Raw genomic sequence first — 27,209 nt, 5'->3', positions numbered from 1 at the left:
AGTAACTCAGGTCTCACTCCAGCTCCTTACTCAGCTGTTTGAGGATAATTACAGCATAGTGTGAGCTGAAAGCTTGACTTAGTGGCCTGCAGAATAACAGCAGCTTCCTACGAAGTTTCACTGTCAGCTCAGTGGGATTCATAACTAAGAAGGAGCTGAAGGCTTTTTGGAGAAATATGTGACATTACAGCAACCTAGTGTTAGACGCATGAGAGCTGCCTGTCCATCCACCCCCACAATGTTTCTCTAGTGTGGCATTAAGAAGATTTGCCTAGGCTAGCTAAGGTGGTGAGGGTTTTCGTCTGCTGCTGAATAAAGCTTTGATCATGTCTAATCATTAAGGGCTTAACCGAGGCATTGCACAAGTATCCAGTCCTAGTTCTACAAATTTCCTTGACATTTCCAGTTTACAGACACACTCTCACAGTCAGGATGTTAGTCTGCTGGTAAGAGGACCTGGGCTTCATTGCTAGAGGAGCAACAAAAGTGGGACCCTCTTACTATCCACAGAACTGGATAACTCTAGAGCTTTTTCTCATCTCAATCAAATGAAATGAGATTACCGCATGCTTGGGAGACACCCACGTCCTACAGGCACAACTACCCCCACAATCTCCGTAAATAGCTAGTAATGGGATCACATCCACCTGCCCGCTTTGTAGACAACTGGGAAGTTCATCAAATATATTTGTGTCCATATTTTTAGAAAAAGAATATGCATTTTCTTCAAGGTAGATTGTTAAATATTAAAAACATGCATTTGTTACATCCAAATTATGCATGCTATTAACCTAATATGATACAAATGAGGCATTAATGAATGCCCTGTGCTGTCAGTACCAACCTTATACTGTCTTTTGTGTATTCCCATAAAAGATATCATGGTATCTTGAATGCCATAAAGAAGAAGACTTAAGAAAATCAGCCCTGATCTATAACTTTATAAAGTACGCTAAGACTCCTTATTTAATTGAGAGATATCTGCATGCTCTCCACACAGATATCCACAAAATTCTTTTGGATTTTGTGGTTTTCTGTTTTTTCTTTTATATACTTAATTTTGGTAGTGCAAAGGCATCCTATTACGAATTTTTCATTGCCTTTGGCTACACTTTAGTAGACAAATGAACAGATTTTGTTGTAAATCAGCTTGACATATAACGTGTTCTTCATATTCTACTCCAGGTTTCGGAAAAAGTTAGGATTCTTGTAACAGATGCTAATGATGAGAGCCCAGAGTTCATCAATACACCTTACATAGTCCAAGTCCCAGAGGTTGGTGAAGTTTCTTTGCATACTATATTTCAATAGATTGGAAAGAGGAGCTAGTTTGTTTTCAGTCAAGTAATAAGATCAGCAGGACTAATTGGCATTGTTTTGTTTTGGGATTTGGGCAGGGATTTAGTATTTACTGCAAACTTAGGGAACAAGTTAGCAGATTTCCTGACACCCTTATTCCAGAAAGTTTTTCTTGTTTCTTGGTCTTCTCCAGTTTCTTCCATTTTAATCTCTTCCCTCTTTTCTTTCTGCTCTTTGGTTCCTTCATTCGTTTATATTCTTTCTACTAGCTCCCTTTTTCTGCCTCTTTGCATGCTCACTTTGCTTTTTTTTTTTTTTTTATAACTCCCCTGATTTTTCACTTCTGTCTGAGTCTGGTACCTCTTTCTGCTCACAGAACACTCCCTCTGGCAGCAGTATCTTTAAGATCGAGGCAGTGGACAGAGACACTGGTTCTGGGGGAAGTATCACCTACTTCTTGCAGGTAAGGTATTGCCTCTACCTTCAGAAACCATCTCTCTCCTAAGATGCAGAGGATTGAACTGCTAGTAGTGTCTATAGGACCAATTTTGTACTGTGCACCAGAAAACAAGCTTTGACAAATTGGATATTGTCTGGTGAGCAGCCAAGTGCAGTCCAACTGGCAGGGGTTGGTGCTGGGGTTGCCACTGTCACTCTTGTGCTTGCCAGTGGGAATCCTTGCAGCACGGCTCCTATTGGCCCCTTTGGAGTGACAGGGATAGCAAGTCTAATTTGTAGTCCTGTGTGCACGTGGGATTTCAAAAGTATGGAATAGCTTTCTTTGGAAAGCAAAATGCATTGGAAACCCAAATCTGCATTTGGATGTAGCAGACTGGTGCATCACTGTAAAATATTGGGTACTAAGTCTTCTCCCTGAAAAAGCCCAGTGCCTGATTGAAAGCAGCCTTTCAGGTATCGCCCACTGGTGAAGAACAGAAAGGGCTCTGTATGTAAAGCTGAACTTCTGTGTTACAGACCCCTTGCATGCCAAAATACAACATCTTGCATGATGTCCTTCAACTTCCTTCTTCCTTTAAGCAGCTTCTTCCAGACGAGCTGCAGTTCCCTTTATTCAGGAGACAATAAAATAAAAACCAAAACAAAAACCGATTTGTTGCTGTGTTTACCTTGGGTACAATACAGAAACAAGTTGGAATATATTTGCATAGCACTAAAGCTGATGTTGTTAAGACCTTGGACCTACTGTGGAAGAACACCTTGTTGAAATCTAGTTTTGATTTCACTGATTATGATCCAATTAAAATGCAATATGTGCAGGATTCAGTTTTACCCAGGGCTTTTTCCAGAAAGCTGATAGACTCTGAAGCCAAGGAACAGCTATTTTAAACTTCTGTCTCTACCTAATATATTTGTATACCAAAAAATCTTTCTAAATATGTGTATTTGTTGAAAAAATGCAGCTATAACTTTTGGCACAATTTATGGGAATTCTCAAGTTGTGCAGAAAAACAAATTCTTTGAAAGTCTGGTGTGGGCAGGTGGTGACGTCCATCAAAAAGACAAAGATTATCCAGCAGTAGCAATTGTGTAAGGAAACCCAAACAGAGCTGTGTTACTGGATTGTTCCAGTCAGGCAGAAGGGAGGGTGACATTTTTAGTCTCTTCTGGAAATCGGATGTCTTTTAGGTGTTTCTTTTGGAAAATCACTTAAACATTAATTTAAAGTCCTTGGCAATAATCTATGTATGCAACATGCCTGCTTCTCTGAAGCCAGAACTTTGAAATGCTAAGGGATAACACCATTTTTCTTCTTCCTTTTTTTTCCCTACATTGTCTCCCCCACCCCACCTTGGTTAGGCCTCTCTACCTCATTGTGTGCAATGAACTGGTAGCCAATTCAAGATTTCACAATGAAATACTAAAAGGTTTTTTTAAATCTACATTGAAGCTAACTGATTTATTCTGAATAATGAGAGACTCATGGTTGGTTCATGAATTGTTCATAAACACGCAGAGGTGAAATTCATCAAATACATTATTCACCCAAACTATATCATTATTCTGGTCTTTTCCCTTAGAAGATGAAATAGAAGATTAATCCCTACAGCAATCTTATTTCCATACCTGTAATCTTCTGCTGGTTCTCCTTTTCTTCTAGAACATCCATGCTAATAAGTTTACAATAGACCGTCACAGTGGTGTCCTGCGCATCAAAACAGGGGTCACCCTGGACTATGAGAAATCAAGAACACATTTTGTCATCGTCGTAGCCAAGGTATGAAGCTTTTTTCAAAACTAGAGGAGATGGAGGGTTGCATTTGAGAAGGGCAGCTTAGGTCAAATAGAGGGATGGCTTAAACAGTCTCTGAAATAACCATAACACTGAGGCAGCAGAGTCACTCCATCTGCCACATCTGGCAGTATGATGGGTAACATGGAGAAGTGAGGGAGGAAAGGTGACCAGCTGAGTAACATCTGGAGACATTTGGTGGTGGGTTTCCCACATTTAGATCAGGCTTCAGTGCCAGGGCAATAAGTCCAGCTGCAGAAAGTCACCTGTGTACTTTGAGAGTCACCTAGAAGCAAAAGAGTTGGTGTTTCAGCCCCAGCTTTGAGAAGTCAGCCTCTGTGGGCAAGCGCATGTGCTTGGGCTCCCTCCTATTGTCCAGCACACAGCCCTGCCACAACAAAGGGGCAAACCCTGGCAGGCAGGCAGTGTGGATCGCTGTCATTAGCCACAGGAAGACAGAGGAGACAGCTGGACCCAGGGCAGCACACAAGTGACTTTTATAGAAATGTCTGTGGATGCTTTTCTTTCACCTCTCTGCTGCCTTGTGGCAGGATCTTATTCGAATCCTGCAAATATTGCTGCATGTCCCTTCTTTCCGCTATCATTCTCAGCAGTGCTGTGCCTGTGGCACAGCTGAGGATTCATAACAGACATTAAAAGTTTATGGGATTCTGAAGTAAAGTCTCTCAGGATCCTGTGCAGAGCTGTCACACAGGCAGAGTCACACTGGCGGAAAGAAAATGATTCTGCTGCTACTTACAGTGACTTTGAGTTTCTTATGTTTTATGAAAAATATGGATCATGTTATTTATTTAGGCAAGGTTCATTTGAAGAGAAATAACCAAAATTTGGTCTAAATGCTGCCTTTGGGGCAGTGAGGAGGAAAAAAAACCTGTCTCTCCCCCAAAAAGTGGAAGTTGCAGAACAGACACAGCAGACATGCTAAACAATTCATACAAGCATGACTACTGACATCCAGCCAATACTCTGAGATTGTTAAAAGCTTCTGAAACTGTGAGGAATTTTTCTAATTGTCTCTGCTGTATCGATAGCACAGAGTTGATTGCAGTAAAGTCCCCAGACACTGTTTATACACCATGGCTCTCCAACAGTTTCTGACTTTGTGCTCCTCCATCCTTTCACTTTAGACTCACACGTAGGAGTCCCTAGGAGACTTTGATCACCTGCATTGTTTAATTTTTCCCTGGAAATGCACTACTTTGCTACCTCACATTGTCTTGAATTTATGGCAAGACTATATGTGGGATGAAAAGCTGTAGATCTTGGTTGCTATTTTTTTGCATCTGTTTCTAGCTGTCCCCTTTCTCTCTCTCAAAAAAAAAGCTGAATTCCTTATCCCATCTGTTGTTGACAACAGATTGTATATAACTGCATATATTGGCACAACCACCTTAATAAAAGAAACTACTTCTGAGACGTTGCAAGATGTCTACTTAATCAGAGAGGAAGCAGGACAAATGGAAAAGAGAAGGGAATAGGAAAGCAGAGATGAGTCTGTGCGTTAAGAGAGAGAAGGGATTCCTGGGACTGTGCTTTTGAAGGCTCGTGAGGAGTGTACAGTGCCATAAACAGATTTGCAGGCATATTCCAGCAGATGTTTGATGATGACATCTCTTCTAGGACGGTGGTGGGAAGCTCAGGGGAGACAACAAAGTGTTTTCAGCCACAACAACGGTTACTGTCAATGTGGAGGATGTTCAGGACACACCTCCCATGTTCATCGGGACTCCCTACTATGGATATGTCTATGAGGATACACTCGCAGTAAGTGCTGGTTTTAACCTGTAGGAGAAGTGCAGTCTTTCACATCTCAGTCAAGGCAGACCCATGCTCTAGGCTGTTTGTACAGTCCCCTTGATGACAGGCAATCCTGACATCCCCATAATGCAGAATACTTTCTGCTCAGTGACGGCAAAATAGGCAGAAGGGGCCAGGAAGTCCTCACAGGCCTAAAATCCACCAGATTATGAAGCAAGCAGGGACATACTTAGCAGAACCACTTAGGAGATCTCCTAAGACTGTGTTTGTTGGCACATATCTGCTGCTGAAGATACTACTTCATATATACCACAGACAAACCAAGGAGTACAATGAGCTCCTGCCTGTGTCATCACCTCACCTAATGGCGGGCTTGCTTAAAGGAGAGTATAGAGCTTAGAGTTAATTCATTGTATCCACCATGTGGATACAATGAATTAACTTCAGCTGTATATTATTCTTGGTGTTGATGATGCTTCAGCTGTATATTATTCTTGGTGTTGATGATGCTTCCAGCTATATATTATTCCAGAAGCTGCAAACTAATGAATTGTCCCTATATCTATGCAATGGCATGACACTGTATATGGATCAGTTTTTACCCTGATACATAAGTTTTGATTATTTATTTTTTTTTTGTATGTAGGATGAGAAGTGGTATCTGCTTGTGAAAACACCCAACCTTAGACTATTGTTGGTGTCTTAGCACCCTGTTCACCTGATCTTCCCTTGAATTTCAGGAAAGATTGTGTCTTTACTTTCTGTCCAGAACTCCGATGTACACTTCAGCCCTTGCATGACTGGTTATTGCTGTTCAGTTCATAGGCTGTTACATTTCAGCAGCATAGAGGAGTATTGCTTGTGTATTTTCAAGAAATTCAGAATGAATGATATTATGTATATTGATTTATTCTGTGTAGTTGCATGTAGATCTTGAAATAACTATCAGGTACACACACGGGAGTTAGTGTTTACCATGGAAACAGGAGTCAATAAATGTTAATTACATCCAGCCTGAGCTCATAATTTACACCATTATGATGTTATAATGACGGAAGCACAAACAGGTCCTTCCCAGTGTGAATTTTGCTATTAGAATGAAATCCATAGAGAGATAAGCTAGCAGATTCCTGTGTTGTTTACACATTTGATGTTAATTTTGTAAACTTGCTGCTTTGCTCCTTGGTGAAGTTATCAGGATTTACAAGTACTATGTCACTTTCAAAGGGACTGCACTGCATTTTGCCCCATAGGCAGATTTTATTGCAGCTTCCAGCATGAATGATAATAAGTACAGTTTTGTATTTCCAATTGCTCTAACAGAACCTTGCTCTCATCTGAAAAATTCACTCAAGGGTTGTCATCAAAATGTTTGTTCCCTGTTGCCATTTGTGATTAACTAACAGTTTCTTCAGTGTTCCTGTTTTTGCAGTCCAAAACAGTAGCACTTGAATTCAGAGGCCTAAATTGTGCAATTCATTGTCAGTTGGGTGAGCACTGCAGTGCTGGCAGTCATCATCCTTTGCAGTTGATAGGAACAGTCACATGAGCAAATGGTCTCCAGTGTACAAGCTCTGTACGTATGGCCCACGGCCATGTTACTTGCACAGACAGACAGCAAGGCTTTTAAGGACAGTTAAATCATCATAATTTTCATCACAATTTTATGTCCTAAATGTTCCATGAGGCAAGTTGCTTTGTGATGCCTTGATTTGCTTTTGCTGCCTGTCTGAACTTGATCGGGTAGTACAAAAATGATCTGATGACTCCTCAGTGGCTGCCTGGGTCTCTGCATGCCATGGGGCGCACAGCAACACCAGGAGCTGTCCAGCAGCTACCAGAGGGCGTCTTGGTAGTGAACCAAAATAAATCTCAGGTCTCAGATGGGTTACTCCAAATACTTTGCCCAAGCCTGTGGCTGTGTGGGGTCTGCAGCTGCTGCACACCCATGCCACCAGCACTGCCCCAGCAGTGGGCAGGGGCAGCCCATGGGGAGTGGCACAGTGTGCCTGCTGGTCCTCTGGTGCTCACCTAAAGGGGAACTGGAAAAAGGACAAGAGACTGGATGCAGGGAAACAGGCACGGTATCTTGGCAAGCACATGGCATGCCCTGAGACTGCAGCAAGCCCTGGCCTCCCCGGGGCAGCTGGGACCCATGTGCTGAAGCAGGATGCTCTGCTGTTGGTGCACGCAGTGGCATGGTGCTGGCAGCAAGCTGGAGAGGGCAGGTGGCACAGGGGCTCCACAGGGAACAAGTGGTGGCAGGGTCATCTCCACTTTGTGTGAGGTACCATGTATGGGCTGTAACATCACTGGGAACAAATAAAATCATCGGTGTAGGAATGACACAGAGTTGGTCCAAGGAGTGGCATCCTACGTGCTCGGCAAAGCGAAGCACAGACTTTTCTAGTTGGGAGTCAGTGGTCCTCGGTGTGTTTCCCGTGCAGCATGAGCAAAAGTACCCGCTCTTCCATCCACACCTCACTGCATAAAAACTTGCTGAAGTTCAGTTTATGAATACACAGTTGCAATTTCATTGCTTTTTGATCTCAGCACACAAAGTAATTTCCCATTTCTCCCCAGGGCTCTGAGGTCCTCACTGTTGTTGCTCTTGATGGAGACAGAGGAAAACCTAACAGTATTCGTTACTGCCTCGTGAATGGTGAGTAGACTTGACTTGTAAGAAATCTGAAGAGGAGTCAAAACTAGATGTGACATTAAATTAGAGGGGGATTGCTAGAGCTTAATAAAGCTGAGACAGACTCATGAAATAGTGTCAGGTATCTCAAACAACTCCAGGGCCCTGTCTACCAGAAAACAAGCTACGATTCACTGAGTTTTAGTACCGGCTTCACAGAACTATGCATGGAGTTGTTAGCATGGCTGATTTGTTAGGCACCAGTAGCCTCCTTGCTGCTTCAAAAAAATGTAAAGGGAGATGCATTCACTGCCACTGAGTATCTCCATCATTTAATCTGAGAGACAAGAAAATGCATTGGGAGATCCAGACATGATATTTAGAGGTATATTTTTATTAATATTGTCATTTAAGTGGCTAAACATTCAAATGTCTGGTTTCTTGGAAGAAATTATACTTACTAGTGAAGAGAGACTGACTGTCCAGGGCACTAGAAGTAGGTATTATCAAAAGATTAATGCTTTTCATCAGCAATTCGGAGAGTGTCCATAGCATGTCTTTTAATAGCATAAAAAACAGACTTAGCTGAATTGATGACTGGTGAAGTCAACAACTTAGATCAACTAAACTGCAAGCTACAATTTTAGTTTTGTTTGGTTCTCTCTTCCTCCGAAGCAGGACTTGCATGACAACTGGGCACCCTGACTCACAGAAGTGAGAAACCAAAATTTAATGAAAGAAATTTGAGGCTTAATTGAGAGCTATGCAGAAACTTCTTAATTGTGTTATGTGATTTAAAAAGCAAGGTAGAGCGGACGGAGAGGGGTGCAGTTCAGGTTTTTTCTTGACATAGGAAGGGACCCATGCTAAGGTTCCTTCTCCCCTGATACAAGGAGAAAAGAAAAGCAGAAGCACTGAGACAAAAGGTAACAGAAGAGAAAAACAGATGGAAAGCAAGAAAGTAAAAAAGGTGGAGAATGAGGAGTAAAAACAAAGAAATGGAACAAAAAGAAGCTAGACAAGGGAGGAAACTGAGGAAGGGAGAATAAGTGGAGGCAGGTGAACCAGGCAGTGTATGAAAGGAAGAAATTGAGAAGAAATACTATATTTCCAAAGAAAGTAGAGGACCACCTGCTATGGGAGAAAATGGAATAAAAAGGGTAAGCGATTAGGCAAGAGTGGCAAATGAAGATGGAAGGGGATGACAGACTAGTAGCATGAAATGGAAAAGAGGAAGGGAATATGCTTTTAGTGCATAGAAAGTTATGAAATAGAAAAGAAGAGATTACAGCAGGTGCCTGCCCTTCCACCTCAGACCCTGACCTGAGTCATGACAAGCCATTATTACAATAACTGCAGGCTGACTAACGGCAAATGGGAAATTATTTATTCTTTACAAGCTTTTTTTTTTTTTTTTTATCTAAGGAGGGTGAAACCACTTTAGAAAGCACTCTAATCCTCTGAATGTGCTATATGGAGGAACACATAGTGCTACATACTCTTGAGTTACCAATTTCCCTGTGGTACCTAGACAATAACGCTAGGTATTGTGGCTTGAAACCACTATTGACTTCAGCTTCTTCTCAGTCAGAATGTTCTTTCCAGGCCAATGTATCTTAATAATTGACCAGAGCATGATTCAATAGCTGTTCATTGTTGTGCCTAGTATACTGTAATGAAGTTGCAGTTATTGCAGGTATTAGCAAAATGGGACACTGTCAGATGGTTTAAAAATTAGCACTGAAATTGAGTTAAAAAAAAAAAAAAAAGAAAAATGGCTTGGCTTTCAGATTATTATCCTTTATTTCTGAGCCTCAATCTCCTTTATTTTAAAGGTTTTTCTTTTTCTCCTTTCAATGGTATGCTCTGCCACATTGGCCATTAAGGCCAATACCATGAGTGAGGTAGCATGCAAGGGTGCCCGTAGCCCTGTGGCAGAGCAGGGCAGGGCCCCCTGAGCTGTCAGCTGGTCCCTTCCTGGGCAACTCCCTGTTTTTGGCTGTGACGGTGAAGTGGGCACAGACATTGTGATGAGTTGCTGCTGCCTCTTTGCAAGCTGACATTTGCTTCAGTACAAATTCACCAGGTCTAAAGGGATCACAGCCCTGTTCACATTCTTTTCAGAAAGATGAAAATTAGGTTGCAGGGGTCAAAGCCAGCCCACAGCCCTGTTCTGTCTGTGGATCAGACTCAGGCTCAATGAAAAAAGCCTGAGCTTTACCTGAGGTTCTCCAAAATCACTTTTAGTTCAGGCCAGCCTTGCAGAAGGCTGAGAGGTGTTTTTTATTATTATCAGCTGAGCATCTAAGGGCAGATGTTTCTCAAGAGACACTGTTTGCAGAAAGAGTGACTGTTTCAGATTGTCAAACTTCTCACCTTAGCTGATATTACTGAGAGAAATATTCTTGTTTCTCAGACTTAACTATGTATGAATTTGCTAATTAAAATGAGGACTGTCTATTTTTGTCTAAACCAGCATATGAAGAAGACAGCCTAACAGAAATGATTACCAAATTTGCATGCCAGGCTGCTGAATCTAGAAGGGAACCTGACCAGGGTGGGTGAAAGGAGAATGAGGGTAGCTGTCCATATGGGTAGGGCTCTGCCAAGCCATTCCTAGGGGAGGAATCCCTTGTTGGCCTCCATCTGTGTTTTCACCACACCATGACCGGGCATCAAAATACTTCATTTTTGAAAGGCAGAGGCAGAGCTACTGATAGGGATGGGGGATGGATACACATGCAAACAAAGGTATGCTTAATGAAGTATATGGCTGATTGATTGTGCTTGTTCAGAAAACAGGAAGAATGGCCTGTAACTAGGGCATCTTGGTTTATTACAGGAAGCGAAGGTTCCTTTGAGATCAGCAACACAACTGGAGCCATTTCTGTTATAAAAAGCCCAAATCAGCTCAAGAAAGAAGTGTATGAACTAAAAGTTCAGGTATGCTCTGTGGTCACTTGAAGACTGTTGGTCTTAAATGCCCTAAGTAGTCATGATTGTCTAAAATAGCTCAATTTATAGCCCACTTTACCTGTTTTAGGAGCTATATTTGAGCAGACTGCTCGATACTGTAAAACAGAACAAACTGCTTTTGTTCCATGAGATATTTGGTGTCGTAAATATCTTCTTTCAAGTGAAGTCATCTTGTCCTAGTTTCATGTCTGAGCCTAGAGAATCAAAATCCTTTGCGATATGCAAATAACTGTTCTCTGTATTTTCAAATGTTATTGCTGGACTGGGAATTGACATCTTGTAACTGCTATGTGAAGAGATAGGTAACTGCAAAGTCTGTGATTAGTAATAGGATTGGGGTAGATCACACTGTGTCGTGTCAATAACCACTCCTGAAGCATTGATCAACCACGTACTAATAAATAAGTGCTAACACCCTGATGAGCTGGTATCAGTGTGACAGTCTTCATTATTTAAGCAGTTTCTAAAGAGCAAGGATTTAAAAATGTAGAGTTAGATTGTGAAGACTATCAGTTTTCCTCTAGCAAATGTGTATTAAAATCATGAGAGTTCGCCAAGGTAAGGACAATATTGTCTGAAGACAGTTTTAAATATAGCATGTCCAAGGGTACTTTGTCTGCTGGTGGGCTTGAGCAGCTGGCTAACCATGAGAGATTGTAGGGTTCCTCTCATTGAAGTTACACTGATCCACCACTTCTTCCCCTAATCCCTGTGTTTTACTAAAGTCTGCTGGCACTTCTCAGATTCAGGATTAGTCAGGCCCTTTCAAGCTCTTCCAACCTCCTAATTGTAGCTGTGGCAACCTGGAGCTGGTGCAGGCTATAAAACCTGCCTGTGGGACTGAAAGGATGTTGTATAACCCCGTGGAGGTAGTGCCGTGTGCTTCTATGACAAGACTAGCACCCTCGGGTTGCCTATAAAATCACTGAGAAGGGTCAGATTCTTTAGAGTCAAGACACATCAAACCTTGACTCAGACTTCAAAATGCTCCTAGAGAAGCCTTCAATAACCTTGGGAAAACATGTCTCCTAAGCAAAGTGCCAAATGTTAAAGCAGAGATAAAAATACCTGGCTGGGTAGCAAGCATGAGCCTCTGTTTTGGCTGTATTCAGCAAAATTGCTTGTTTCTCAGCAGTACCTCCAGATTGGTTTGCACACCAGAGAGGATGAGTGGGAGCAGCTGTTATGGAAGGAGAGCAATGGCTGTGTGCCAGGAGGGCAAATTTTGTGGTCACTGAATGAAGCCTGCTGGATCTGCCTGGGCCTGGCTCACCCTGCCTACCACCCCTTCCTGGCAGACCCATTTACAGGGATGTTCTCCACTTGCTGTTGGTGCAGTTTCTTGTTCTGACCAGATGCATAGCAATACAGTCAGCGATACATACAGGAATTTAGGCATAATTTACAAATAAATTTCCCCTAACATCTAGTCAAAGTCGTGTTGCACCTTGGCTATTGCTGTCAGTTCTAACTGCATCTATTTCAAGTTGAGGATCTTCTTCCCCAGCCTCAGAAAGTGGTACAACAATCTTTCAGGTAAATTCAATCTTAGTTGCATGTTGCAGAACTGTAATATCAAATCAGTGAGGATGCTATTTGTTCATAGATGGGACAACAAATTATGTGATGGAATTTAGCACCACTCTACATATGGCATGCTTTAAACAATTGAATTTTACTTCTTCAGAGCAGTTTAGCAGTCTAGCACCTTTGTTTTTGAGCCCTTTGAATGCAAAAATGTCTGTTAGAGATACCTGCTTTGTTACAAAAACACCAGTCAGAGTTTCTGTGCTGACAGAAGAAATATCTTAGGTTCAACCCAGTGAATTAGACTGTGTGTTGGAATTGTTTAACTTTGATTTCATCATTCAGTTCAGAAAAATGCTAGCTAAACTTGCTCATCTGTACAAGCTCTATCCAACTTAAATTAAGCTCACCTAGGCAGGAAAGCAGAATTGTAAATCAGAGAATAAATCTAAAAAAAAAAAAAAAAAAAAAAAAAAAAAAGTCGTTCTGCTTTTTCAAATTTCCAGCTGCCTAAATGCAGCAAGTACAGTTTTTCCTGTAGTGTTTCAAAGCTGCTGTCCTTCCAGCAATGCAACAATCAAATAACTGTAATGCCCCAGCAAATTTAAAGTTCACCTTCCCTTTCTATTCTGTCAGCACTTCAGGCAAGCAATTATCTTGTCTTTATTAGATTATCTGTCTTTAGAGAGCTGTTTTCATCTAGGGTGATGTACAGAGCTCACAAAATGAGGAGATATTTTCATCAGGATTTTGTTGAGACTCGTATATTACCATAACCTTCTAATCATCATAAACTTCATTGTGAAATGGACTGAGGTTTCTAGAGAAATGTAAGCCTGTGAATCTGTGCACAAAATCAGTGTGTGTCAGGGTGATTTCTGCATGCAGAACAATATCTGAACGTGGAGCTGAGGAAAACCAGCTGCAGCTAAGAAGGGAATATTCCCTCATCTTTTTTCTCTCTACCTTCTGTAGGCATCCGAAGTCAGTCCAGAGGGTGACGTCTCTGCGTATGCTTTTGCCATGGTGACTATAAGGGTGGTTGACCTCAACAATCATCCTCCAACATTTTACGGAGAAAACGGTCCCCAGAACAGATTTGAACTGACCATGTATGAGCATCCCCCAGAGGGTGAAATCTTGAGGGGACTGAAGATTACAGTCAATGATTCAGACCAGGTAAGCGGAAACTACGTGGTTTTTGAGTTTTCCTGCCCTATTTCCCAAAGACGAGTAAGGGCTGTCAGGATTAGCAAATGTCTGGCCCCTTTTTTTTCTTTTTAGGACCTCAACTGTTTCACCTGCATTCCCAGAAAGTTCAGGGTAGACAAAGTATTTTTGGGGTCCATTACCATAGAGTTTGGAGCCAGAAGCATATTTAGTCTTTCATATCCCATTATGGCAATGAGCAGGGTGGTCCTAAAGCTGCAGTCCAGCTCTTGGGGCCACTGAAGTTCGGCAGTCCTCTGTTGGTTCTATTCAGCTGTGTAATGTCCAAGAACATTCCCTGTAGAGATTTACTTAGGACTCCCAACCACTTTAGTAACTTTAAGTGCAGTTGCTGTCTGTGTCTTCTCTAGCCCCTCTGGAAACAACGTGGTCTGTACCCTTACACTGTTTTTATTACAGCATATTATCCTTCTGGCCCTTTTGTTAGAACCAGAGTCTGCAGTGCGTACTTCGATAAATCATTCCCACTGGAGTGATATTTTTAGGTAATCTGAAAAATTATGCCAGAGCCAAACTAACTAACCAGATCAAAGGAAAGAAAAGAAGGCTCCATTCATCTCCACCAGATATCTAGCTGACCTCTGATACCCATAGGTACTATGGTGATGGTTGCTATAGGGATCCCTAAGCTAAATACTGTATGAATGGCATCCATCTGAGTTAGCCTCAGGTTAGGTAGTGACAAGAGAAAGCTTAATGCATCTGAGAACTGTATTGCTATTGGAAAGAGTACTCTTATATAACTGCTCAGTACTGTGCTGTTTTGACTGTATTGTACTCTATCAAACCCACTAGCTTCTTCCCCCTCCCTCCTGCTGCTCTGCAGCAAGCAGATAAATGACTGCTTTCAAAGCAGTGCTACGTCTATCCTGCTATTGTCACAGAGGATGTTGCTGCAGAAGAAAAGAAACAAAACCCATCTCTTCTATTTAGAGACAAAACATATATTTATCATATGTAGGCTGACAAAATATTCAGGGCTGCAAGTTAGGCTATAAAATAAGCAGAAAACATTGCTAAGTACACTATAGATTTCTCAAGAAGCTTCCTAGTACAGTGTAAGACATCACTCCAGCGAGAGTAGTTAGGTTTTGTTTTAAGGCATAGAAGGCAATGTTTCTCTTCTGCACAGGAGTTCTATATAGGGAAGCAAATTCAAATCATAATCAGTTTGTCACAGCCACTGTTGCCCCTTTAGGAGGATGGGTTGCGTAGGTGAGAATGAAGTTATGGGCATAGCCTGTTTCAGGCCGAAAGTTCAGTGGAAATGCCATCTTGCAAGAACATCATTCAGAAATTTCTCCCTCTACTCTCCTCATCTGACAGACGCAGCTAAAGGCTCGCTGTGTTGTCCCTTCAGTCATTCCCATGTCCCGCGGCTGTCTGCTATGAGACACGCAGAGTAGCTTGCTCTGAGCTGATCAGGGGTCAGTGCGCATCACTGTCAGAAATCACACAGCTGTTGGAGGGAGGCAGTTCTCTCCCCACCAGTGCCACCATCCCAAGTACAGAGGACTTCTTGTGGTCAGATATTCAACTTTCCCCATAGTCCAGCTGTTGTGGCTTTTTTTGCATGCCCAGCTTTACTGCCCAGAAGAAGAGAGCCTGTTGTCCCCTGTGTGGCTGGGGGGGTTTGTGTAGCCAAACCGTGCAAACTGCTGTGCTAAGGCACACCACTGAGCTTAGATCCAAGATCACTCCAGTTTCCTTGTGGGTCCACCACTGAATACTTTTCCTCTTGACATGGTCTAAAGTTGTAGCAAGAACTGCTCGTAACAAGCTCCTTGGGAATACAGCTGCAAGTAAAGTTTTCCTGTTTGAAAGTTACTATTAGAAATTCTTCACCTCAAGATTCATGCTAGGGGCAAAACATGGCACAGCCAGGCACTGAATGTGGCTGGTTGTCACAATGTAATCATGACATTGTTGGAGAAATTGGTGAAGTCAGAGAGCTTGGTACATGGCCTCAGCTCATTTTCCTTCTTCCCCTGTAAGACAGAGACGTGAGAATCCCCACTTCATCTTTTTTCTTCCATGCTCCAGTTAATTTTAAAGAGTTGGGCTGGCACTGGGGCTCCCTGGTCCCAGCTCACACACCAGTAGTGGTAACCTTCTAGATTTTGCTGCTTCCCATTTCCTCTCTGGCTGGGTTTATCTATGTGATGGGATTTGTCTTCTCACCTCACCTGGAGCTATCAGATGTTTGCCACATTTTATTCTGCACAAGAGGGGCTCATTTCTGCTCCCAAGTGCACCAACCTCTAGTAGGTTTGGTGGCTGTAACTCTGGGCTGGCTTTACCCAGTCAGTGCAAACTGTCAGGTACCACCTCTGTTTGGAAATTTCACATCTTCATGGCTCTGCATCATCCCAAGAATGAGTTATTAAAGGTAACAGGTTGGGTTTTTGAGAACAGTCTTGACTCAAGCAGCACAGTTGTCTTTCCTTGGCAGGAACCAGGAGAAGGCAGGGCTTCCTTGCACATGGTGGTGTCCTGCTCACCTGCACTAGCTGGCAACATGCAGTACAAAGCCCAAGGCTCCTTGCCAAAAAAGTGCCTCTCGTAGCCAGTTCTACTGGAGGGTTTTTCCATTATGACTGGAAGAATAACCAAGCCTGTCAATCTACTTACAGAAAAGCTACGTCTGTTTTGTGACCAGGGCTGGAGGGATTATATAACTAAGCTTCTTAGTGGTCTCTTTCTCAGGGGATGGAGAACAGAGGTCTCTAAGCAGTAAGACTGATGCTAATTTTATACAGCCTGAAGAAACAGAACTAATGTAAGCTATAAGAAATGAATTGTTCACCAAAAACAATGCAGTATCTGCTTTTATTCACAGGGAGCCAATGCTAAATTCAACCTCCGTCTTGTTGGACCTGGTGGCATCTTCCGAGTCGTTCCCCAAACTGTCCTGAATGAGGCTCAGGTTACAATAATAGTGGAAAATTCTGCTGCTATTGACTATGAAAAATTCAAGGTGTTAACCTTCAAGGTACTTCTGCTTTATGTGTCTTCTCTGCCTGTGTATCTGATATGTGTATGATGGCTTACATATCTGATGGGATTTGTCTTCTCAGTCCACCTGGAGCTGTCTGATGCTTTGTCAGTGACATTATATTCCATGTAAAGAACACCCATTTTCCACCCTTGGTTCATCAACTTCCAAAAGGTTTAATGGATGCATCTGGATGCAATTTAGTCCAGTCAGTGCAAACTGTTGACTATTATCTCTGTGAAAATTGTACATGTTGCTGGCTCTGAGTCATTCTAGGCAGAACCCTAAGGGTGTTATTTCTTCTCTTACAATGATAAATTCACAGGGTGAAATCCTAATTTCTCTGGAGCCAGAAATTCACCTGCTTAGTTCTAAGCAATTTTGTTCATGATCATGCTTTTCAATATTGGCTGGCTGAAGGTCCCAGCTGACTGGAAAATTATTTCCCAGAATTGCTCACTCTCTTTGTCAGAGCATATCTATGTATATGGCCTTTTGCAGACTGATCTGGGGCTATTGCACCCATGCTCCAAGCCAGCCATACAAGAACCAGCATTCATCTGAAGGCTGGAAACTTGTATTATCACCTTCCCTAATGGATTCATCAGTTCATCAATGAGATAATTAAGTAGTACGGTTTGTGTCAGCTGCCTGTGAACATGAGTATAGATGTTGGGTTCTGTAAGCATCAAATGGTGTAGGCAATCTCTGCAGTCATAAACAAAAAAAAGTCAAAACTGTATAGCTGAGTACAAACATGCCAATTTTCATTTTGTACACAAAAAGGTGTTTTTAGCACAGTTCAGAAGTCAGACTTCCTGGATTTTGTTCTCACCCTTACCACATAGTTTGTTTTGTGTCCTTAGCAAGTCACAGAATCACAGAATATCCTGAGTTGGAAGGGACCCACAAGGATCCCTGTGTCCAACTCTTGGCCCTGCACAGAACCACCCAAAAGTCCTTTCGCTGCAGAATGCTTCATGTCTCTTCTTGTAAAGTTGGTTGCTCAGTTTGAGCTTCATAGCTTATAGATGCTACAAAAATATGATGCATCATTATCGTATCAAAATGAAAGATTCAGAACGGGCTATAAAATGCTACTGAAACTAATTATAATAAGCACACATTTATTCAGGTTAAACTGCCAAAAGACCAGTAAAGAAGCTACACATGGCCTCCTCATGAATACTAATAGAAATGGAAGTAGTTAATGTGATTGGCCTGAACACTGAAAGAATTAATTACTAGGAAAAAGAATATACATCTTTTTAACTTGAGTAGTTATTGTTTTTTTGGGGGTGGGAAAGGAGGGTGAAATTCCTTCTACAGAAGAAGGACTGTACAGCTTTGCTAAAAATGCAGAGCATTTGTCTAGATTCCAAATGGAGAAGGTGCAGCTGAATGATACGATAATAATGTATGACAGCAAATACTTTATAGAGACTTCATTGTCTTCTCCATTTCCCTGAAAAGTTCAAATCACTTCCTACCCAGTTTTAGTTGCTAAAATAGTCATTCTAGTTAAACTTTGGGGTGAAACAGGTTCTTATTTCTATTTAACACATATCCTACAGCAGCTTTGAGAAGCTATTGTCATTTTTTTCCCCTGTAAACAGTGGTCCAGCTCCTCTGGTTCATTATTTAACAGTAAAATGCCAGAGAGGGATTAAAGCTGATATGACTGGGAGGTGCCCTAAAGAACTACCTGAGGCAAAGGCTACTTGAGAAAATCTGTCTTCTGTTTAGGGCTGGCTTTTAAATACATTTGGTCAGCATGACCTTCTTCATTTTCAGCTGTCCAAGAGCCAGAGGGGGGTTCCCAAGTTTTGGCAGCTGTGATAATTTGTAGCTCTGTGCCCTCCAACCTGGCCCTTTAGAGCTCAAGCCCCTCTGCCAGAGAGGCCAAGTGTTACTGTCCCACTATGCTGGGACTTGTAGCCACAGGCTGACCTGCTCTGAAAGCCAAACCACCTCCCTCCTCCTCCATCAGCACACAGTACATCCCTCCTCGACAAGGGCCTGGACCTGCTCCTCGCCTTCTTCAGACACTCACATCTTCTGCAGACCGGGACCAAATGAGGCTGCAATTATCTTCGGTTGCCAAAACCAGATCTATTTTAACGAATCACCTGCCACTTTTAAGATTATACCTCTCTGCTTTTCTGGCAGTTGTATTAATTGTTGCTGTGTAGTCCTCTGAAGAAATAGTTTTCCCCTATTTTTTTCTTTTCTCTGTTTATAATGAACTATATATGGCTGCATAATACATTGCAGAGAAGTAATCTGACAAAAATCCCCTCCCAAGGGAAGGAAGATGTTGTCAGTATGTTGACATAGCTGGACTGTGACTGCTGAAAGGAGAGGGAATAAAAATGAATGTAGAAAACAAAGTGAAAATACTAAGCCCTTGTAAGATACTTTAGCAGGGGTTGATACCAGCAGCAAAGATTTCGCTGTGGATGCTATAGTTTAGTTATAGGTCCACGTGCATGATAAGCAGTCGGACTTTATCTGTGTGCTATTTTAGAGCTGAGATTGCTCACAAGCAGATTTGGTGATGTCTGTATGACTAACTTAAAAAATGTAATTTGGTGAAACACCACCCAAGACTCCCAAGCACACAAGTTAGCACAGAGATGCAGTAACAAACTCCTCTTTCAGAACAGATGTGATCTGTAGTGATTCTAAGCAATCCTTTGGGCTGAATTCTTCAAGAACTCTGTCACTTTGTGTTTTCAACTGTTATAACCATAAGGTACGAAGAGTTCCAGAAGATGGTACTGAGATAGCCTTTTCCCTGACTACTTAAACTGTTCCCCTCCAAACCCTGTCACCTGTAGGTGACACAAATTTCTCCCAGTCCAGCAGGGAAAGGACTTGAACACAGCATGTGCCTCTCAGCCAGTCAGCGGTGCCACCGCTGGCGGACCTCACACACCACCTGCCTCAGTGGGGAACTGTAATACGGCAGGAGAAAGGCTGAGTGCCCTGCAAGTGGCACAGGGAGGATGGGCTCCAACAGCCTTTGTCTCAGGTGCTGCATGAAGCGAGCAGGAGACACCATGGCAGCCCTTCTCTACCATCTGAAGCTCAAGGCTTCCACTATGAAACTCCTTTAAGAAGTAGTAGTATCAGCTTTGTAGTAATTTTCTGGTTTTGTTTTTCTTCTTAGCTTCTTGCAATAGAGGTGAACACACCAGAGAGATTCAGCTCAACAGCTGACGTAGTGATACGCTTACTGGATACCAATGACAATGTCCCGAAATTCTCTTCTGACTACTACATTGCCAGGATCCCTGAGAATTCCCCAGGAGGCTCAAACGTAGTTGCTATAACTGTAAGTTTATTTATCTGTTAAGAAAATGCTCTCTTTTCTAGCTATTTATGGAGACAGCTCAAATACCTTAAAAACAGTAGACAATGGCACCTCACAAATCTTACCATTCATCTCCAGTTCCTTTCCAGAATCAACAAAACATGTTCCAATAAAATAAAATTGTAGGCAAGCATTCTTCAGAACAACAAATTTACTTTTTTTTTCTTTTTCTTTTTTTTTTTTTTAATTAAAGGCCATCTGCTTTTAAGACAGATCACATGTTCTGTGAGTACTAAGAAAGCCCCAGTCAAATCAATGTCCAGCAGAAAGCTTTGGTTCTGGCTAAGTGGAATTGGATTTACTGGATTTGCTTGCTTAAGTACGAGTAAAAAGAAAACAAGATGCCTGCTTAGTTAGGTATAAGTCTCCTCCTCCTGGGAGGAATCTGGCTGCTAAATGCATAATTAGACAGTTAATGAAGGCAAGAATATAACACTAAAATGCTTAGAGTTGGGAAAGAAAGATCCCTGTTGAAGTATCTTCTCACTGTGGGAAGAATACGCTTACAGATTTTCCTCTGCTCACATTTCCATAGAAAGAAGATCAGGGAAAATCAGAGTGTTGCATGGGTCCTGTGCTGGAGAAGCATTCCCAGCCATTAGATGCAAGCTGTACCCCATTAGTGCAGCTGCTTGGACTGGAAACATGTCTCATGTCACAAAGCTCCTGGCCACATGGGGATCGGAGGGTGATGCAAGTCACTTTGCAGAGAGAGGCCTTGGAGGTAAGGGTGATGGAGGCAGGTTGCCAGAGATCTCCAGCACAGGCTGTCTGCAAATCACAAAGGAAATGAAGTTATCATAATAAAGTGCAAAAGGCAAATATTAGAGCTGGAAGAATGAAAGAGGAAAAGGAATATAAACACTACAAAAATGGTTGTTAGAGGAAATTAATAGGAATGCTGTAGAGAACAGACTCCAAACATCACTGTCTTCGCAACAAGGTGAATTAAAAAATTTCTATGAGGTGGGCAGAAAAAAAAATAAATTTACAAAAATTTTGTAAAAAGCAATGAAACTAACCATTCTAAGCCAAGGTATATATAGCGTAGCTGAAGTTTCCATGTAAAATTTACTTTCATGTGATAACAACTCAGTGTTTGACCCAGATTCACAAATATACTTCACAAACTGAGATTCTCCGAGTACCCAGAACTACTATTCTGGCAGAAATCCCAAGTGTACAGAATGTTTCAGGAAAAGTTAGGCAGTACCAACGTAGACTGTGGTCAAAATTATGGGGTGAGAGAAACTTAAAACACTTATCAGCAAGGTTGATAGCCATGCAGGAATCAAAGACATTGTCCTAGTTTTCAAAAGAAGTAACAAATGTTTAATCAGAAAGATGAGTGAGCTAACCACGACCACCAGGAATTTAGATGGCCAGATACAATGGTACAGTATAGCATCTCAGAGCTATCAAAGGAACGGGCTTATGGCAATTACTATCACCAAATCAGTAGCTTTCCAAATCCTGAGCTAAGACTGGAAGCCAACAAGAATCCTGAACAAAGATATCAACAGTTGTAGCCATCTGCATTACTAAAAGTCACACAGGAACAAGAGTGATTATCTTATAAGCAAAGCTAAAATATTATGGATAGTTTTCAGTATTTGTTACGTGTTACTTTAAACAGAATTGATTAAAAGAGCAGAATATTAAAAAAAATCCTCTATGTACAGTAAGTAATTTTGGCCAGGGAATATACATTAATACTAAACTGATAATTAGGAAGGCTTGAGAGTGGGCAGCTTGTGTCATTGGGATTGGCTCCTTTTCTTTTAAAGGAAAGATGTGTTAAATGTCAATGAATAGAGCCATCTAGTGGCTTTCTCCCTGCTAGAGCCTCTGGGCACCAGCCTGGCCAGGAGACTGGCAACGTCTTAGCAGCTTAATTGGGACACCCAGTGACATTTCTGTGTGTTAGATTTTGCTGTTTTCTAGGTGCATAATTGTGTGGTTTCCCCCTAAAAATGTTCTGACAAAAGGAGGGAGCTTGGGTTTTTAAGTGACTTGTTTTTCAAAGAAAAATGGCCACACATCTTTTTGCAATTTCGTAAAGGATGACTCTCTTATTTTCTTTTCTTAAGGCTACAGATCCAGATTCAGGGCTTTGGGGAGAAGTCAAGTACTCTATCTATGGAACAGGAGCAGATCTGTGAGTAAAAAATAAAATTAAATAACCTTTAAGCAGAGTATTAAAAAGAATTTAAAAGAGCAGGCTTGTTCTTGATCTGCTCATTTCCAAGGACGTTTATGCCATGTTCTTTGAGCTTTGTGGGGGGAAAAAAAAAAAGAAAAAAAAAAAAGAACAAAACAGAAAAAATGTGATCATTAAACATCTGCTTCATCAACCCATGGAATTTTACCCACAAGTCCCCAAAGAGATATAAGGCAGCTGAAGTACCAGTACACAGGATCTGTTCAATCACCATCTGAAAAATGCTTCTAAGCGAAATGGGAGATTTTGGTCTAGCTGTCAAAAGTCAATTCTGGGAGAAAAAAAAAATTCCTTGCTCTTTCGCCTACCATTCTATACAGTTGTACAAATAGTTTGGTTTGAACTCTTGCCAAAATAAATCAAAGAAGTCAAGACTTCCAAAGATATAAACTTTAGTTTTCAAGGCCAGTTGCACTGGATGTTCAAAGCATCATATATATGTAAAACTTGCAGCCCTACATCAGGGAAGAAGGGAATCCATTACTTGTTTGATTTTGTAACGATGCCTGGCTTCTCCTTGCCTTGGGAACAGTGTGGGGGTAAGAAGGTCCTGGTGTGTTGTTTTTGCCTACACTGCTTCCATCCCAGCAGTTCCTGTGGTCCATCAGTTGGGGCTCCCAGCCATGCCTAGCACCAGCCATCACAGACATTGCTGCTGGAAGCTGCATCTCCTGGACGTGATGGGGCTGCAGGGCAGAAGTTGGAAATGAATAAGCTGTTCAGGCACTCAGCTCCAGAATCTATTTTTCTCTTTACATTATCCCCTGGAGTTAAAGCTGAACTCCTCTTGTTAGGGTGAAAGCCATTTATGAGGCACAATCAAAGTCCAAAATCCAAGATGTTAAGGGTGAACTTCTTCTGTAGCTAGAAGGGTACACATAGGGGAGCATTTCCAGGATGGATTATTCTGAGCTGCTCAGTAAGTCTTTAAGCTATCTGCAGACTGCATAGAGGCAAGCAGGCAAAGGTCATGTCATAGAGGCAGACCTCTCTGATTTAAAGTGTAGCTGCTGGTGCAAAGAAGCTTGTGAAGGTTGTTGACAAAGGATTAAAGAAGAAAAAAAAAAAAGTAGGTGCAACTTTCTTCTGATTGGAGTTGTGAGGATGTTCAGGCTCACTCTTCTTATGCTACTGAATGAGGAAATAAGGATGCAAAGGCACTTTTTCCCTTCTTAAATACATTTTTTTTTTCTTTTGCTTGTGCCAGATTGGCATGGCGCTCCAAGGCTGGATTGATTTCTTAAGCATTGAACCTCCAGATATGCTGAACATAGATTTGAGATTTTCAATTAGGAGCATGTTTTTTCATCACAGGGTTGCATCAGTGGAAATGCAGTTGCATTAGCAGAAAGATGAGTTTTACCTGAGTAAGAGGAATAGTGTTAGCTGTTGAAGACAGCCATTACGTCAGTAATTCTCCATCCAAAGTGACGCTGGGAGTGGGGTGCACTGCTACAGTCTCTTCACATCTCACTGCTTCTGTTCTTCCACTAAAATGGCAATGATGAGAGTTCTGTCTGTGTGGTGAGACTGGGTTGGGCACTAAAGAGGCACTCAGCACAGGCACTGCCTCCTACCAAGAGTTTGCACAGCTCTTTCCACCTCCAGGTCCTGGCTTTCATCAAGACTTGTATTTGTATTTAACAGAGTAATGCTAACAATTGATGATTCTGGATTACTAAGTGCATGTTTTATAATCACTCTCAATTACGCTCACAGTTGAGATACAGAAAATATTTTGTCATCCTTTAAACTAATTAAAGGAGATATAGAAAACCTTTCATTTGTTAAAAACCCTACTGTTTGGAGCCTATGTTGGTAGTCCTTTAACAAAAGACACTGCATTGGTATCTTCTCTGTAAATCTGAGCTTTCGCACGTCGCTTTTGATAGTGTCTCAGTAATTACAAATGTGTAGAAGTGAATTTGCTACAGATAAATCTGAACACCCTCTCCATCCCAGTGCCAGTCTGTGGAAAAGTGATTAGTTTTGGAGGACATAATGTGCCCTGCACTTCTGGGGATTTGAGAGCAGCCATTTTTCTTACCCGTTCTGAGAAGCAAAGAGTTTAAACATGATATTCAGCAACCTTCCTTTAGCTGTTGAGGAGATATCAATCATTTTTAATTTATTCAGGACATTATCAAATACGTTGTACTTATAAACTGAACAAATAGGCAGTTAATTTTTTAACATGAAGAAATTATTCTGGAGGAAGGCCATCGAGCTGGGCATTTATTTAGGACAAAGCCTTTAACAGAAAATGCAGCTAAAATGGCTAGTGCACAATGAATAGAAAAACACCAGACACTGTGGTGTTCACATCGCAGTCTGTGGTTTTCAAGCCTAAAGGAACAAACCAAAGATAGGTAGAGTGAATGATTCAGAAACATCAGCCTGACAGAAGGAAGGTGAAGAATACCAGTCTTTGATCTTTGAGCACAGTATTTCAGTGTTTAGAACCCACCTTTGCCCCAGGCTATAAACATATGTTAGGTTACCAAAAAAAATAAATAAATAAACCTCAAAATCTCTCCGTGCTTCTTTTTTTCAGGTTCCTAATCCACCCATCAACAGGTATAATTTACACCCAGCCCTGGGCTGTATTAGATGCTGAAGTGAACTCAAAGTATAATTTCTATGTGAAAGCAGAGGACACAGATGGGAAGTACAGCCTGGCTGAAGTGTTCATCACTGTGCTAGATGTCAATGATCACTCTCCAGAGTTCAATGAAAACATCCAGGAAAAGACGATGATCATCGGGTCACCAGTGAAGATAGAGGTGAGAAACAACACAGCGTGTCACAAAGCAGAGTGCTTTGGAAAAGCCCCAGCTATGCAGTTTATTGCTCAGGGAACACGATGAATGCCTGAAAGTTGGCTTTTCCTGAGGCTTTATTCTGCACATCCATTTGTACGTAACAAATGGATTAAAGCATGGAACAGTAGTATTTACAGACTGCTGAGAAAGAGAAATAAATTCTATAGGCAGAAGATAAAGTTCCGTTACAGTATTTTAACCATTAACTGGTGGAGGATTCTGGATTATACAGTGATCATAAGAAGCCCAAGCACGATGAATGAATGAAAGTACAGGGTTTTGAATGCTTAACCTTCCTGCCATTTTGCTCAACCGCACAACTTCATTCCCTTCGCTTTGTAGAACTATATATAGCGATCCAGTGCAGAACAGGAGGTTAAAAAACATTGCAATAGCAATTTGCAGGCAAAGGAGCAGAACATCCGATGTTACACATATTTGAATGCATACAGTCAAGCCTGATTATGCAACACCCAACACTAGCAGAATAAATACCACAGCAAAAAACTTAAGGCAGCTATAGCTTAGTGAGTGTGGAGCTAATCCCATTGTTCTCTATTAATTTCAACATTTGTCCCCGCTGCTGTGGGAGAAAGTCCCTAGCGACAGGCTGTTTACGGTCTCCAGATAGGTTATGATTCTGCTTTTCATCTTCTTCCCTTTAATCTTGAATAGAAATCATTTATACAAAAAGAACTCTAGCCCTGCTATTTGTCATTAGAAAATGGTGCATAGCTGGTACCATGAAAGGGTAGTTTGTTTCCAAGACTAGACAAAAACAGTCAGTAAAAATTACCACATGGATGTTGTCAGAAGTGAATGCTCAAAAACTTTTAGAGTTTTATCTTCAGGCAAAGCAATAACATCTTTGTTCTTTACGTTTCCCCAACCAGGCTATAGATCAAGATGCAGAAGAACCCAACAACATTGTTGATTATTCCATCATGCAAGCAGACCCAGCCAACGTGTTTGATATAGACCAAAGCACTGGGGAAATCAAGTTGAAATCCTATATCCGTTCTCTGGACATCATCCACAACATTACAAAGAACAAGGACTGTATATGGTCAGTGGTGGTGCAGGCCAAAGACCGAGGCTCCCCTTCCTTCAGTACCACAGCAGTTCTGAAGATTGATATCACAGAGGAGGTAAGCAAATATTTTAGAAAAATCCTAAACAGTGCTGGGATGATTCTTGATCAAGAACAACTATCAGAGTACTTTGGGGCTGACCCAATGTTAAACTCTATCATTAAAAGCATTATCAAAATGCATCTTAAACACACCCACAGGGCATCAACCACCTCTCTAGGAAACCTGTTCCCACATCTAACTGCCCTCTTGGTAAACAAGTTTTTCTAAATGTCTAGTCTGAACCTCTGCTATGCAGCCTTGAGCCATTCACGTGCATCTTCTCAGTAGATACCAGGGAGAAAAGATGAGCACCTCCCTCTCCCCACTTCCCCTCTTCAGGAAGTTATAGAGAGCAATGAGGTCACCCCTCAACCTCCTCTTCTCTAAGTTTAACAAACCCAGTGTCCTCAGCTGCTCCTCACAGGACATGCCTTGCAGACCTTTAATGATGAGTTTCTTGCATTTGGTTGTTGGAGACAGATATGAATTAAGGACTATAGGCTCCCGAGAGTAGAGGTAAATCTCTGATCTTTTGTTTACATTCAGGAGAAAACAATCTTTTTTTTCCCCCTTGCCAAAATTTAATAGAAAGTAACTGGGGCCAGAGTGAACTATATTAGACCTTTTTTTGCAAGTCAAATGAGTGACATAGGAAAAGTGAGCAAACTTTATTGAAGTGCTTTAAGTAAATAGAAATTTGGATGTGAGTTTAATAATTGCAGTATTATTAGCAGACAAAAGACCACTCTAAAAGATAGCAAACATATGTTGAGAGTGTCCTGGTAGTCCAACTTCTTCATCCACTAAAGGACAGGCAGCAATTGATGCTGAGCAGTGCATGCTTGTGTGATTTTTATTTATCGTAACTGCCTTGCTATGCCTTTAAGTAGGTACCAGCAGGAAAGAAATGGTAGATGAGAAACACATCATTAGAGTGATGGTCTCTGGACCAGATGCGTACT

The 27,209-nt window shown here is 41.6% G+C and overlaps 1 protein-coding gene across 1 annotated transcript in view; it reads left to right on the top strand.

Annotated features, from left to right (window-relative positions):
* CDHR1 (cadherin related family member 1) overlaps positions 1 to 27,209 on the top strand; it is a 44,310-nt gene that overhangs the window by 10,291 nt on the left and 6,810 nt on the right. Inside the window, exons 5-16 of the mRNA XM_084525353.1 lie at positions 1,186 to 1,275; positions 1,676 to 1,762; positions 3,419 to 3,535; positions 5,192 to 5,335; positions 7,913 to 7,991; positions 10,810 to 10,910; positions 13,446 to 13,649; positions 16,540 to 16,692; positions 19,868 to 20,032; positions 22,162 to 22,229; positions 24,847 to 25,075; positions 26,008 to 26,262. Of these exons, the coding sequence (XP_084381479.1) occupies positions 1,186 to 1,275; positions 1,676 to 1,762; positions 3,419 to 3,535; positions 5,192 to 5,335; positions 7,913 to 7,991; positions 10,810 to 10,910; positions 13,446 to 13,649; positions 16,540 to 16,692; positions 19,868 to 20,032; positions 22,162 to 22,229; positions 24,847 to 25,075; positions 26,008 to 26,262 (1,692 nt within the window). The remainder of the gene's footprint in view (positions 1 to 1,185; positions 1,276 to 1,675; positions 1,763 to 3,418; positions 3,536 to 5,191; positions 5,336 to 7,912; positions 7,992 to 10,809; positions 10,911 to 13,445; positions 13,650 to 16,539; positions 16,693 to 19,867; positions 20,033 to 22,161; positions 22,230 to 24,846; positions 25,076 to 26,007; positions 26,263 to 27,209) is intronic.

Source organism: Aythya ferina, assembly GCF_964211825.1.
Source record: "Aythya ferina genome assembly, chromosome: 7".
Lineage (NCBI taxonomy): Eukaryota > Metazoa > Chordata > Aves > Anseriformes > Anatidae > Aythya > Aythya ferina.
This window is presented reverse-complemented; position numbering and strand designations above follow the sequence as displayed.